Genomic DNA, 15,336 nt, shown 5'->3' on the forward strand with positions numbered 1-15,336 from the left:
TGACAAAAGCATTCTGCCCTCAGTCTTCGCCTTTTAACATCAGTAATTCCTCAGTATCTCCCTTTCTTCTTCATGTCTATTCCAGAGTACAAAGGAATAAACCATCAGTCCTCAGCCCACATTAATGGTCAATTTTCCTCAAGTTCATGACTTGCACATTAATCTGTTATTAAAAAAATTAATCTGAAAGGCAGAGGTTCTATCAGAAGGTGATTAGACATTTTTGCTAATAGAAATCTAGTTCTCTTGATTGTCATAACATTCAAGATTTCTTCCTCTCTGTTTTTGATGGCTAACAGTGATGAGAAGTTGCTGTTGAAGAGCACTAGTGAACAACAGAACATTCAGATAAGAAACATGCTGTCACAATGCTTTCACACGATACACCATTTTGAGGAAAACCAAAAGGTTACTCTACAAATTAAGTAGTTTCCTTCAAAGTAAGAGTTTGAAGTCTTGTCATTAATTCATTAATTTTCATTAATGTTATTTGGATAGATTTCTTATTCAGGATGAAAGCTTTATACTCTACCCATTTTAAAAATGCACCTAGAGAAGATGAAAAGTCATTTTGCATTGTGGTGGTTGGTGGTTTACATTCCCAGGACTGAACTGGTGTGGTCTCTTACTGGCAGCAGATGCATTGCTATTAACATATTCAAGTAAGAAACACTTACCTAAAGCTAATATATTCACAGACACCAAGCAAGGCAGTTGTCAGTAGCAAATGACAAAGCGGACACCCTGAATTCTGGTCTGAAAAGGTAAGGTTAAATGCTATTTGGCTGTATGCAACTCCTACAGTGATTTTTAAACTTTTTCAATTTGTTAAGCTTACTGATGGATGCCGTTGACTTCTACATGCTAAAAGCACCTACATTTGTTTTTAAAACAGCGTTCCTGTAGCTAGCAGTAGAAGCTCCCTTCAGTACCCAGTAACAAGAGCACAGTCTTCTCATACATGGCAACAGACCTGGCAGAGAGCAAAACACTTCTGATACAAAGGCATTTCAGTTACTGCACTCTGCAACCTGCCCATTTGTTCAATTTTTATCTTCTCAGTTCACTCACAAATAGACTCATATTCTCTTCAAGCACTATGGACTCCTTCAGAAGCACTCTACTACATGTGTCTCGACACATTTCTCAGTACAGCCATTGATAACGACCAACTTTGGCTTGAGTGGGACCAGAAGTAGGACAACACTGAACACGCTCCTACTCTGCAAATTCAGAGCTGAATTTAATCAAAATGTTCAAAGTGCTACTTCTTAAAACTATAGGCAGGCTCAGTCAAATTGGCAGCATTGAAAACAGAAGGCCCAAGAGCCACCTGCATTCACATGGGCAAAACAGCAAACACTTACCAAGCACCTGTGTGAAGGGCATTCCTGGATGTTTTATACAGAGTGGGATTTTTATTATTTTTCTGTCACCTTTTATTCAACAGCTTCACCATTGCCAATGTAAGTAATAAAACTGCTCAACACAGAAGGAAAGGAGGACATCAGCACAAAGCCTTGATGCTAGTTTATGGCAGACTTATGCTACCCATTCACAAATTGTTAAGTGTATTCAAGTAACTTGGCTTCTCCTGACACAGTGTATTATGTATGTATAAAAGTACACAACAGAAGCCCAGCTTTGCAAGAGCATAAAGGAACAAGTTTATCTAACAGGGAAGTAAAATGATTTCATTAGGAAATGCCTCGAGCAGGCAAGCTTGCAGTTTTAACATGCACAAACTGCCTGAGACAGTGCCTTCACTGGGGTCAACATACACACTTTGTCAAGAAGACGACAGTATCAAAACTCAGAAGAGATTCAGTAGTACAGGAAACCCAACGAAAATACTGGCCATTTGCATTATTTAGCAGCTATCTGTAAACACCAAGAATGCCTAACTAGTGTGCTTTACTAAATTTTAGCCAACTCCTGATGACTTTATAGTATAGATATTATGATTAAGCTTCCTTGAATGACAATAGCAGCTTTAAGACACACTTCACATTTCTGATTAGGACTTTGAAAAAAGAATAGGCATTGTGCTTCTCTGACCAACGTAGGACTGCAGGGGATCCTCCTCCAACTCTGAGTTGACAGAGAGAGTGAGTGTGGGAGAAAGACTGCTCCCAAATAATTCTTTCACTAGATTCCACCCAGTTCTGAGCAGATTCCACATTATGTGGACTAAACATACAGTGCAGATAACTAGTAAAGCTAATAACCCACATAATTCCCTATTGAATCTTGTCAATTTAAGGTGCTTGCTAATAATCTGAGATATAAATAAGATTCTAAGGAATCAACCGCACAAGGCATGGCCTGAACAGTTAACTCTTCTCCACTATCCCTCGCAGCTACTAGATTTATGGCCAGCCTGCTTATACTGAATGCAGATACAATAAGCAGAGTTCTCCCACACCATCCAGCATAAACTTAGTAGCTCTGGCAAAGACCAACTTTACCTCAACTGCAGCAAAACGTGACACAGGGGTGCTTACTTGTGCTAAATTTGCAGAGGGCACACGTAAGATAGAAATGTATCTATTTGATTCCTAACAATTACTTCTTTTGGGTGCAAGTTATGTGGCAAGTAGTGAGCCAGAGACATCTCCCAAGCATCCACAAAGTGCACAGCAATTCCTGAGAACATTTTCCTCATGACAGAATCAAGCTGAAGGGAATACCAGTCACTGTTAAAGAGGCTCACTTCTGGCCCAAGCTCCTGAACGTTTGCGGTTCTGATGACGATTAAAGTCTTGGGGCTGCGGTCCAGCAGTTGAATAACTGCCCTCCGAATGTTCCTCAGCCTCCTGATATACACTTCCACAGGGAAAGTGCTGAAGTGGGACCATATAGTTATGGCTATCACAGTGTTTCTCCCCCCAACGATGCCATTCAGTTCGTTAGCAATGTAGCGCAGTTCACTTGTAAAGACTGTCGTAAAGCGAATGGGTGGTCCGTGACAGCGGAACTTCAGTAGGATATTGTGCTTCAGATCCACAGACATAAAAGGGCCCACATTCTTAGGACTCCCCAGATTAAACTCCACTAGATCTGAAAGCCCAAGAGCAAACATTAGTTCAAGGCAGAAAAAAAACACAAAATGATTCATCAGGACAAAAGGATCACAGGGCAACAGTAACAGTGAATACATACACAGTTCTAAGAACCCTAAAGTGAAGCAAAAAATAAGCATTATCATAGAATGGCCCAGGTTGGAAGGGACCTCAAGACCACCAAGTTTCAACCCCCCTGCTGCAGGCATGGTTGCTATCCACTATATCAGGCTGCCCAGGCCCTATCTAACCAGGCCTTGAACACCTCCAAGGGATGAGGCACCAGCAATCTCTCTGGGCAGCCTGCATCCATGTCTCACCACAAATACACAAACAGGTTAATTCATACACAAATATCACAGAATTGCAGACCCTTCAAGTAAAAAATCTCCTCCTAATATCTAAGCCAAACCTTCTCTCTTCCTGTTTAAAACCATTCTCCTTTTTCCTATCAATATCTGCCTATGTAAAAATTTGGTCTCGCTTCTGCTTATAAGTTCCACTTAGATACTGGCAGGTCGAAATGACATCTCCTGTTGCAGTCTTCTCTTCCCCAGGCTGTACAAACCCTGCTCCCTCTATCTTTCTTCACTGGAGAAGCGCACCAGCCCTCTAATAATCTTTTTGTCCTGCCTCTGGATCCACTGCAACAGCTCCACAGGCATATTGACTACATATTTCAAAACAGAGTTTATATGACTGTTGAAATTTGCAAGCCAGCACACTTTACCTTAAAAACATAATAAGTATAAGTAAATAGTATTTTTTCCAAGTTCCCCAAACTGTTTTTTTCCCCCAGGTAAAAGAAAAAAGCATTTCTAAACAGATCTCTTTTTTAACAACAGGCTTTTTCATTGTCACTCTATGAGCCCAAAGTTCACTGTAACTTTCACAGCAACTTCAGAACTCCATTAAATTTAAAGAAGAATTTAATTGGCAAACACAGAGTCTCAATCTCCATTTCAACACTACTGAACTACCTTAGAGTTGGGGTGAAAGAGAAATACCAAATTGGCTACTGAAATTGTGTTATTTAATGAAAAGTTAAAACTCAAAACCAAATCAACAGTAGTCATCTGCTTCTGGACGTCATTTGCTTCTGGACGTCATTTTGCTACTTCACTACACTCCAAAATATTACCTGCCAAGCCTCATCCAGGCAATCCTCAACAAGTTTTGGTATGCCACCTCGCGGCCACATAATAACTCACAGTATCAACAATGTTCTTAACTAGTAAAACATTTTATAATGACAGCTTCATAGATGCACAACTTGTGGCCCTTTCTCTCCTAAAGTCTAGAAGTTTCTAAAGTTTTCTCAAACTTTAGGATCTCAAAAGTCAAATCTCAAAATTTGAATGATTGCCTTTCTATCAGCACTTATGATGACGTTTTGCCTTCCCTCTACCTTTTGACATTACTATTCAATAAGATCAACTCTGCATCTGAAATGAGTAGAATAAAGAATTGCAAATGTCTTCAAGGTTAAAAAAAATCAATTAAAAAGAAAAATAACAACCTGGAACAGCTGCAGTCAGATACTCAAACCACTGCCTTATTGTAGAGTCTCCAAACAAGTGGATTACTTTTCCTTGCAAGCACTTGCTTATATCATCTGACTTATTAAAATGATAAATCCAGTGTGTTCTTGGCCTCCAAAGATCTTCATAGTAATAACCAGAAGGGGAAACTGTGGGATCTTCAGCCCTGTCCATATTGCTTGAATCTGGAAGAAAAAAAAAAAAAAAAAACCAACTCTGAAATTACCATATAACAAACACACCTTCTATCACTTAAATGGATGTGTACATCCAACTACTTTGCTTTAGAATGCATATAATATACATTAGAAAGCTCAATGCATCTCAAGTCTGTAAGACCAAGTACTTTCCTCACTGGTTCTGCACCAAAACCTACTACATGTGACCACTTGTAGCTTTAAAGTTTAAAAAAAAAAAAAAAAACTTACTTTAAACTTAACTACTTTTTAACTTATTTTGAAGTACTTCTAAGTTAAACTATATCTGATGCTGATAAAGGAGGACAGTATGGACGGCATCACAGAATTTCCAAGCCTCACTATGCCTCCTCTGCCAGCACACATCTGCAATCTGCCGAAGTACAGTTCCCCCCTCTAGCGGCCAGTCTGCCAACAGGAAGGTATGGCAGCTGTTGCACTCTACAGGAGCAGCACCTCCTGCTGCAGCAGCAGACACCAGCCCTAAGGTGACAACATGCAAGAGATAACCTGATAGCACTTGTATTTGCTTAGTGTAAATCCATCTGTGGAACAGTCCACACACTGACACTAATGTAGGCCACAGACGCTGTAAGTATGAAATCTGAATTATGAGGACTACAAAATCAGGAAGTGCCAGAATTAAAGCTACTGCCAATATTTACGCGCCTTTGGAATGTATGAATTGTGTTAAACTTTAATTCCATGGGTTTCATACTTTCTGCTCTCCAACTTCTTCCTATTTCAATGCTGGCAAAGGTTGTCCTCTGAGGAGTAATTTGACAACACCAGGGAAGCTCTGATTCTTTGGACTCCTCTTTGTCTTGCAGAAGTTGGATGTTATGTTGAAAACTGGGGCCAGCGATTACAGGAAGAGAAGCTGCAATCTCAAGGTTACATCAGTCAAACATTGCCTTATTTCTCATAGCAGCCAGTGTGCACTTTGAACTTTCATGAGGTCATTAAGTACAGGTTCCTCCTTTTCCACATATCTGTTCTAACACTTAAGGGCCTGGAAATGAGCTGACTCACAGTTCCAAAGAAACCCAAAGCCACAGCTTGGATAGAAACGCTGTCAATGAACAGTGAACTGAGAAGCACAGAGCTGCTCTCTGGCATTGAAGCCAACTAACCACACAGAAGAGCCGTGACCACCTATTAAAGAACATTTATACCCACCTTATACCCACCTACCCATGGAGACTACTGGTCCCTGCCCTGTCATAGCCTACAGTTGTTTGGCAGTGCACACCCACACATGGCCAAAGCCATGCCAGGGCCCATTCTAACTGTGGAAAAGTAGAGGCAATGGAGTTCTAGCGCCCAGAAACACCCTCTGCTAAATGTTTCATTATAACACAGCAGCAGCTAATTCCCTAAAGACTCACAGATTCAAACAACCCCCACAGGCATCTTTAAACACCCATCCCTGATAGTCATTTTTGGTCTTGCTATTCCTATACAATATTCTGTGTTTTACATCAATAGATTTTAGCCCCCTTATACTTTACAGGAACATTCACAGAATACAAAGTCTATAATCTTGAGAACCATAGAAAAATCCATTAGAAAGTCTTATATTTGGATAATTTCTTAAATAACATGTAGCAACTGGCAATAGGGCCAATGAAAGAAGAGCAATCAACTAACAATGCTGAGTAATCTAAACCATATGAAAGAGGACTGCTACAAAGGAAGTGAAAAGGCTACCATGAGGTCATGTAACTAAAGACAAACTCAGTGAATTCACAACTTAAATTCTTTTGTTTTGTAAGTTTTAGTGTAAAGATTCACAGAATGGTCAGGGTTGGAAGAGGCCTCAAGCATTATGAACTTCCAACCCCCTGCCACAAGCAACCTCCCCATTTAACACTAGACCAGGCTGCCCAGGGCCCCATCCAATCTGGCCCTGAACACCTTTAGGGACAGGGCATCCACAACCTCTCTGGGCAGCCTGTTCCAGTACCTCACTACTCTTACAGTAAAGAACTCCCTCTGACATACAACCTAAATCTTCCCTTCCTCAACTTAAAACCATTTCCCATTCAAACCATTCAAACTTTTAAAGTGATTATTAGACTAAGGATATAAATAGGATGCTCTGAAAGTAATGCCTATTTATTTCCATGGAAACTACAACAGATACAGCTACAAAACACTATTTTTCAGCATGGCGACCATCATTAGCTATATATTTTTGCTAGTGATGAATAAGAATGCATGCCACGCTTATCAAAATCTATACCAGATGAAGTGCTCCACTGCTGCTGCACTGTTACCCACACAGCCTGCCTGCATCCACATCCACTGCTCAGTCTCTAGAAATGTCCTGCAAGCACCAATGGATGTCAATGGGTGCCATCTTTTCCACATGGAAGAATTCAGTTGACACAGCTTTGCTTCATCTGCACTCCCATGTCAGACACCATTCTCTCAGACTGCCCCTCTGCTGCCATTTGTCACATGGCAACAACATGTAAGTGAATACTGGCAGGAAAGTTCAGCCTTTACTGCCATCCCACCAACATCTGCCTCTGACATAATGAAATGGGAGGTATTAGTCTCAGAGCAGCCCTTGTACATACGTGAAGTGAGATGTGAGAATAAGCTGTGAACTCACAGTACAACTAACACCAGGTTCTGAAACCTTTGTACAGCAGCATACCTGTTTCGCTCCAGAATTCAAAGACCATTACTTCTAGATTTTATGAAAGAAGGTAAAAGCTCTGATCTGAACAGTTACAAACCAAGAATGGAAATTGATTATAGCTCAGAAAAAAAAAAAAGAAATTTCAAAAGTGAACTGTATCTACATTTACCTCCCAAAGAAAAGAATGTACAAAATTAAAGACAATAAAATAAGGAATGTAAGTAGGCATTAATCCTAAGTCATACATCCATCATCTCTATTCCAGAGTATTAGATTTACTTGTTCAGAGACTGTTCCTGTTAGAAGGAATTTCCCCGAGGAAATTGTGCCACTCCTATCAACCCTTTCCAACCTATCATTAAACCTTCAGGAAATAAAAACATACTTTGATCATCCACCCCCTGTAAAAAGGGTGATATAATCAAATCTCAAACAGTTTCTACAAGAAAATATTTTAAAAATTAAACAACAGAACACATCACATCTAAAGGGTCTGGAGACAGAAGGGGGAAAATGCTGCTGGCCTGACAGCATCTTTTTATTTTTTATTTTTTAAATAAAGAGAATGGCAGAACTAAAAAGAAGCAGCACTGCAGGCTGCTTTCTTTTATGATTTAATTGCTCAGGTCAGGAACTCTACCTTTAATATCTCCTACAGCTTATTAAAAAAACTGGAGAGCTTTCAGTTAAAGAGTAATTCTCTATCATATTTTTATGCAGTGTATTTAGAGGCATTAAAAGCATGCAGGTGAATTTGAATTAGATAAATGTTTCACTTTAACCTAACACAGACTGTGTTTTCTGTGCTTAGACATGATACAGAAAAATTAGGTTCTAGTCCACAACTTTAGGTTATGACACTGCATGGTAACACAAGTGATACTAATAATTAAATGCAAGCTATCTGATATCTATTACATGAATTTCTTAGAAAAATAAACACATAAAACTTGAAAAACACCTCACAGTTAGCTTTGCTAGATTAATCCATTTGCTAAGCAGTTAACTAAGACATTTTATATCTGAGTAAATATCAGAAGTAAACACCAATTTTTCCTAAAAGTTCAATTCACATGTCTTTTTAGATAAATTTGATGTTAGTCCTTAGCAACATTCAAAAGCTTCCACCTTCAACACAAAAAAGACTTAAGATTATTTCTATTTCACATTACAAAAACTAACAAACTCATTAGTATCTCATGCTTCTCACTCTTTTTATTTAAATATGAAATAAACCCAGGAATTTTATAAAATTCACTATACCTGTAAATGCCTTGGGCTTTACAATCACCGAGTCAGGTCCTCTGGAGAGTATGGGCATTTTGATGTTCACATCACTTGAACAAAGATTAAAATAGTTATGTGACATTACCTTCAAGTTTTACAGCCTTACAGATCACTTTTCTTAATCCACGTGTTGACAGCTGAATTGATTATTCAATTTCCTTAAGACCACTCTCACTGTTTCCAGTCAGAATTCAAGATTTAAGAGCATGAGGATAAAAATCCTGTGAACATTCTTACTTGCACAAGCCTGGATAAAACCATTAAGCTATGGGAAGCCTGTTATATGCTTTGAGGGATTAACCACAAAGATTGGAAGTTCCCAGCTTGGGGCATGTGGACTTTTGCCAGGAGGCAAACTACTTGAGAGGGCATGCTGGTGCATCAGCTCCCAGCTCTGCCCCATTTCAGTAACTGCTTACCTCAAGAGGAGGTGGCTGTTGCTTTCAGCCTCCACAATGCCACATGCTGTTTCACAGTACACACGGGATTTCAAGCAGCCCAGCATTATCACCACCTGCAATTTTAGCTCTATGCTATGCTGCCAGTGGTGACAGCAGCATCAGTCAGCACCCAACCAGTCTCAGAGATCTTCAGCAAGACAGCAGTTTGCTCAGTATGGAAGCAAAGCCTACACCCCTACACACAAAGAGCTCTCAGAAGTGCTTGTTTGTGGACAGCTGAATGAACCTAGTAGGGTTTTGAGATTGAACACTATTGGTGGAATACAAGAGATTCCCACCCTTAGAGAAGGTGTGCATCTTCAGGAGCAGGTGCTTGAATCAAGTAGTTGAGTATTTTCTTCCCCTCCATCCTAAAGTTTGTCTTAAAAAAAAGCAAATACATATTTAAAAAATGACTGAGTACATATAAAGTCAGTGACATACATACCTTTGGAAAAAGAGGCTTTCTTCATGTGTCAGAAGGCCTTTTTGATATCCACCCTTGGCATGGCTGATTCGGCTGGAACAGGACAGTTTTCGTGGCTTGTAACAGAACCAGGGCTCACCAGTGTAGAGATCTGTGAAGTTACAGACTGGAAGACCTCCAGGCAAGCATACATTGCACTCAGTAGTTTCTGAAAACCTCCCAGACTTGAATGAGCTTTTGAAATAAACTCTGTCAGGCCTTTCTTCTCGTAAACGCAGGAGAACTTGGACTGCTTCACTTGGATGAACGAGAGTCACAGATACTTTGACCTCTCCTGGCCAAAGTAACGTAAAAAAGACTTTGTAAAGGCCGTTATGGCAGTCTACAATCCTTCCTATTGCTCCAGCTTTCAGCACAGGAGAGTGGATCCGTGCCTGTAGATAGTCTCCACCATATTGCTTGGGTTTTCCTTGGAAATCCCTCACACGAACAACCACCTCTAACTGGTCACCCACCTTGAAGAACCTGCTGGGCTTCACAATCACAAAGTCACTGTGTACTGGATCAGTGCTTTGTAAAAAAGCAATTTTGCCATCGGGGGGTTTCGGCCATTGTAGTGCAGCAAGCAATGATTCCTGTTCAGCTCGTTCTCTTTTGGACAAAGTCTGCTGCTCATAACCACAGTAAGGCTTCCTGGTAGTTTTAGTTGTCTGTGATAGAGAAGGCTGGTCATTGTTCTCCGTTATCCAATTTGATCCTGAAACTGTGTAGTCATCCAAGTGCTAGAGGGGGGGAAAAAAAAAAAAAAAAAAAGAGTACAAGAAACTGTGCTATTAAATGAAACAACGAAGAACAGATACTGTCTAAGAACCAGGAGTTTGCTTCGCACAGCTTTGAGGCTGACCAAATAAAGCAACTTTAACAGAACATACACATTGATTCCCTGGACTATGAGATGCCTAAAGAAGCAGTTGTACAACTTGTGCTTACCCAATGGCTACTTTATCCTGTCCTGGCAAAGTGTCTTTTATGTGAGGTATGCTCAGTATTTTCTGTGGTAGTATTTTGGCTATTAGCGTATTCTGTATCAACAATATGGAACAAATACAGAAAGCCATACAATTAAATAGAAAAGTAACTCATTTAATATTCTTACCGTAATTAGAGTCTGGCTAAAGCATTATGCTGCTTTTTTAGCTGCCGTGTAGAAAATTACCTTTATCCCAGCCAAAGTAGTGCTATACTTTGGACTTGTCATGAAAAGAGTGCTGGTAACACACCAATATTTAGTTGTTACCTAGCAGTGCTTACAGGGTGAAAAGACCTTGACACAAGTATTACCTAGCATATATACATATACTACGTAGCTCCCCTGCTTTATGTAGTATATTGATGTATTCAAATTAAATTAAAAGAAAGAAAACATTGTTTATATTTCTTTCTTTTCCAAAAAAAGTAAACCTAACAAGAAATACAAACTTATAGGTTTGAAGGCCATTATAAGAATTTGGTTTTGATCAGCTTAGAATAATGAATGCATTATAACATAGAACAACACAGTATAATGTAGAACATAAATTTCCTATTTGATATCCATGTTAACTATAAAACATGCAATCATGAGTTGTAACATTTTAACTAAAATGCAAAGTACCCATGGATACTTTTTTTTTTTTTTTTTTTTTTTTTTAAAAGATGATTTATAATAGAACCTTCTGTTTTACTTTTCCATCCAGGATTTTCAAGAATTTCCCCAAAGCCCATTAAGGGTAATTCAGGATTATTTCTCTTTTCCATTGGATCAGATAAAAACGTGAACATGTCTCCACACATTATTTTTTCTAATCCAGTACATTCCAGGCAAAGCTGGGAATGACTCTCAAGCACAGTTCATTCTTAAATCTTGCCAACATATTTCTAAATTACACCAAGTTTCTACTTTTGAATGCCTTCACTACTTCCCTTCTTCTGCTCATACGTATAAGTGGCAGAGAAAACATTGCATGGTATGATTATTATTATTTTTTTTTAAGTTAGTTATACATTTGAACACATCCAACACGTTGGTAAGTATGCCTGAGCTTGCAAAAGCATTTAAGAAACTTCCTAAGGAGGAATGTGGGGGAGAATAGGGGTGTTTGTAAAACTCTCAAATTCAATGGAGATTCTCATGGGAAAATTTCTTCTTCTAGCTTGATCCATCAAGAGGATGTGGGCTAGGGGAGTGGGATGCGGAAAAAAAAAAAAAAAGCATAGGCATCCTTTCAAATGAAGAGCTACCTTCAAATCCTTTCAAATGAAACACAGCTACCTAAGAAAGCCTTAAGAACAGGCCTTATCATTGCTTTAATCTTCTGTAGATTTCGTCAGAGTTTTATCCTATTCCTTCTGTCAGATTTATTTGTACAGAAGATGGCTATGAGGTAGCCAGCCTTTCTAAAGTATCTCCAAGGAAATATCTACTGAATTCAGTGGAAAAGGACACAGAGAACACTAAACCAATTCAAGGTCACAAAACAAAATACAGAATATAACTCAATATTTCTAAAACGGTACACTTAAGCATCCTTTTTAGCACAGTGCCAAGCCAAAGCACTTCAGCTGCATGCAGCTAAGTTCCCAAACAAGAGCTATCACATCAACTGAAGCATCTCCAGATTATGACAAAGCAGAATTGACCACACCACAAATACTTTCTCAATCAACCCTCAAGGAGAAGGGGAAAAAAAAAACAAAACAAACCACACCCCCTCTACAAAGGTAAATGCAAAACTGTCTCCACATCACGGAAAGACCATTCTTCCTGTAACAACCTCACTCATCTTTACAGACTTCTTCCAAGCACAAATAAGACCATATATTTTTGCAAAATTATAAGTTAAGGGCTGAAAGTGTGCTACAATACATGTGGCATTCACAGGAAAAACCATCACAGAGATTAGCTTTTCCAGTTAAGGCAGGAAAAGCTTCAGAGTCAATTCGTATATGGAAGACCCTTGATTGGAATTTCCAAACCATCTTCCTTTCTGAAGAGGTTCCCTGACTCATTTCCAAACAAGCGTTCAAACTCCCCCATCCCTACAAATAGGCAAGCCTTGTCCTTTGGATTGATAGATTAGTTTGTCCCAACCATTCCTTATCCACCCTTTCTCTATAGTCTACAACCATCAGCAGTGAAAACAAAATCAAGTTTCTCAGAGCAGGCAAAAAAAAAAAAAAAAAAAAAAAAAAAAAACACAAGCTCAAACAAGTCTGTGAGCTGTTTCTGATGCATAAGCAAGTAAAAATGGATGCTATATTTTCAGTTTCTAGCACCCTTGCTACCAACTAAGTGAAAATAAGGTATAATGTATAACATTACAACCCCAGAGAGGCAGTCACACTCTCACAGATACATCCCTGCCCAGGGCAAAGGAGCAAGAATAGATGATCTTTAAAGATGACTTTCAAATTAAATCTGTGACATTTGAGACTTCAATAGACCCGCAGCAAACACTTGTTCTCAGCTAAATGCAACAACACAAGTGGTTGATAAACAAAAGAGGCTGAGTATTTCAGCTCCTGCTTCATCTTCATCTATATTTTGAAGTCCAGTATCATCTATGAGTTGTAACTGTTAGATTTATGGCAATTGCTCCACATGTACTATGCCAAACTGTTTATGTTCCTACATTAGAGCAGAAAACATCCCAGGAGACTTCCAAATGACAGGCATGGAAGTAAAAAAAGTAGTTCAAGTTCACCCAGAGTCTTAATTCATACAGCAGATAATATTTGAGACCAAATACCAGCTACTGAGAGGCCAGTCATCTTATTTTCAGTCGTTTTACACTCCAAATACTTTAGCCCTCATATTCATCTACAACAGCCGTGAGCCGTGATCAGCTGTTTTTACTGTCTCACAGCACTGAGTAGGTGCTAAATAAATCCAAAATGTCAAAGCCAGTTCTAAAAAGCCACCACCTGACACAACTGTTCCAGCAATAAACTGAATGAGATGACAGTTTTCTTCTGCAAAGATCTGCAATTTAGCAGCAACGCCACCACAAGAAAAAAAGAAAAAGCAGCACTGTCATAGTTCATTTGCTCTTTTTGTCTGCTGGTGAGAGGTGGATGGTTGGACAACATGATCTTAGAGGTTTTTTCCAACCTTAGTGATTCCATGATTCATCCCGACTTTTGAATGTTTCCAAGCAGTTACTCAATCTTACTGCAAGGACTTTTGCTCTTTTGCATTGTTTGCCCTGAATCTGGCACCTGCAGTTTTCAATTTCATGTCTCCATTAGTGAGCGGAACGAGGCAATGAAAGTCTGTTATTTTTCCCATGCTACATGCTATTTTATATCTCAGACATTTTCCTTGCCCTTATCTGAACCTCCAACCCAACAGTGTCTTTTAAAGAGTAAGAAGGGATCACTTTACTTGGGCATCACTAGCCAGAAGATAAAGACTTTGCAAGTGGGTTTCATGCAACTTAAACATATAACATACTTATCAGCTAATATGCATCAAAAATAATCACGATTTACTGTTAGGCTAAGCATTATGCTCACCTGCCAAATGCTGCAATGGAAAGTCTGGGCAAGCAGGCAGCCACAGGGAAGGGTCAGCCCCCAAGGCTCCCTGCAATGGATCCTCAGTGATGTTATTTAGCTTGACTTCAGTGAGACTCCCATAATACCCTCATAGACAAACTGATGAAGTCCAGCTTCATCTGCATTTATGTAGCCTGTACTGAAAACGGACTAACTGATCTGTTGTTGTGATCAAGAGCATAAAGTCCACCTGCAGAAACAGAATTAGGCGTTCTGGTAGATAGCAAACCAATCAGGTGAAAACTCATTTTCTTGTTGCAATGTGTTAACAAGAACATATTCAGTGAACTGAGGGAAGTGCTAATTTCCCTCAGCTCAGCTATGGTAAAGCCATATCTAAAGCACTATATCTGCTTTTTGTCCACCTACTACCACAGTTGAAGTGAAGAGACCAGCTGAAAATCCCTAAGATGACTAAGGGTTTGGAATACATGACATACTAGAAGACACTAATGGAAGCAGACTTTCAGAAGTCTGGAGAAGACCAAGAAAAGATCAAATTATGTTGAGGGCTTTTTTACTATCCAAATTGAAGTTAGAAATTGTAGTCCTTTTACTGTCTGCTTCAGACAAGAGGCAACTTCCACGTGCACATAATGGTAATGTTCTTCTCTATGTACAGCAATGAAAGGCTGCCCAGACAGGCTGTAGAACGCCTCCTTGCTGAAGGGCATCAAAATTCAACTCAAGAACATAGTGAGCAACCCGAAATAACTTTGAAGTTATCCCTTTGAGTGTTGAAGATGTCCATACACGCTTCTTTCTGCTCTGAATTTTTCTGTTATTCCAACCGTCCAAACCATCTCCACTTACCTCTAACTGAAAAAAGTTATGGACCAGCACCACAACAGCCAGTACTGCCATAAGAAGGCAGAAGATTTGCAGTCTGAATGAGTCACGCCACATTGTCCATTCATGTCTTTTCCTCCCATGTTAGATGCTGCCATGATTTCCATTCATCACAAACATGAATGTCATTTCGTCTCAGTAGTGCGCACATTAGTTCAGCCGACTTCCACTTCATTCCTGCAAATACATTTACAAGAGTTATATAAAGCCCCCCAAAATCACTTGGAATTGAACACACAAAGTATTTAAATGGTAGAACTCTTCACTACCACAACTGGTTTAACAGA

The 15,336-nt window shown here is 39.4% G+C and overlaps 1 protein-coding gene across 2 annotated transcripts; it reads right to left on the reverse strand.

The window, feature by feature from the left end:
• Positions 1–2,509: 2,509 nt before the first annotated feature.
• On the reverse strand, positions 2,510–15,106 carry NXPE3 (neurexophilin and PC-esterase domain family member 3; the record flags this gene model as incomplete). Of its 2 annotated transcripts, none has more annotated exons than XM_079535490.1 (5): positions 2,510–3,060; positions 4,582–4,788; positions 8,714–8,787; positions 9,626–10,386; positions 15,014–15,106. In XM_079535490.1, the coding sequence occupies 5 exons, from the start codon at positions 15,104–15,106 to the stop codon at positions 2,510–2,512; spliced, it is 1,686 nt and encodes a 561-aa protein (XP_079391616.1). The 2 variants fall into 2 exon arrangements, with proteins under 2 accessions (XP_079391616.1, XP_079391615.1); XM_079535489.1 differs by having other exon boundaries at positions 4,582–4,801; positions 8,709–8,787.
• Positions 15,107–15,336: the final 230 nt, after the last annotated feature.

This window comes from Tetrao urogallus (genome assembly GCF_951394365.1).
Source record: "Tetrao urogallus genome assembly, chromosome: 1".
Taxonomy (NCBI): domain Eukaryota; kingdom Metazoa; phylum Chordata; class Aves; order Galliformes; family Phasianidae; genus Tetrao; species Tetrao urogallus.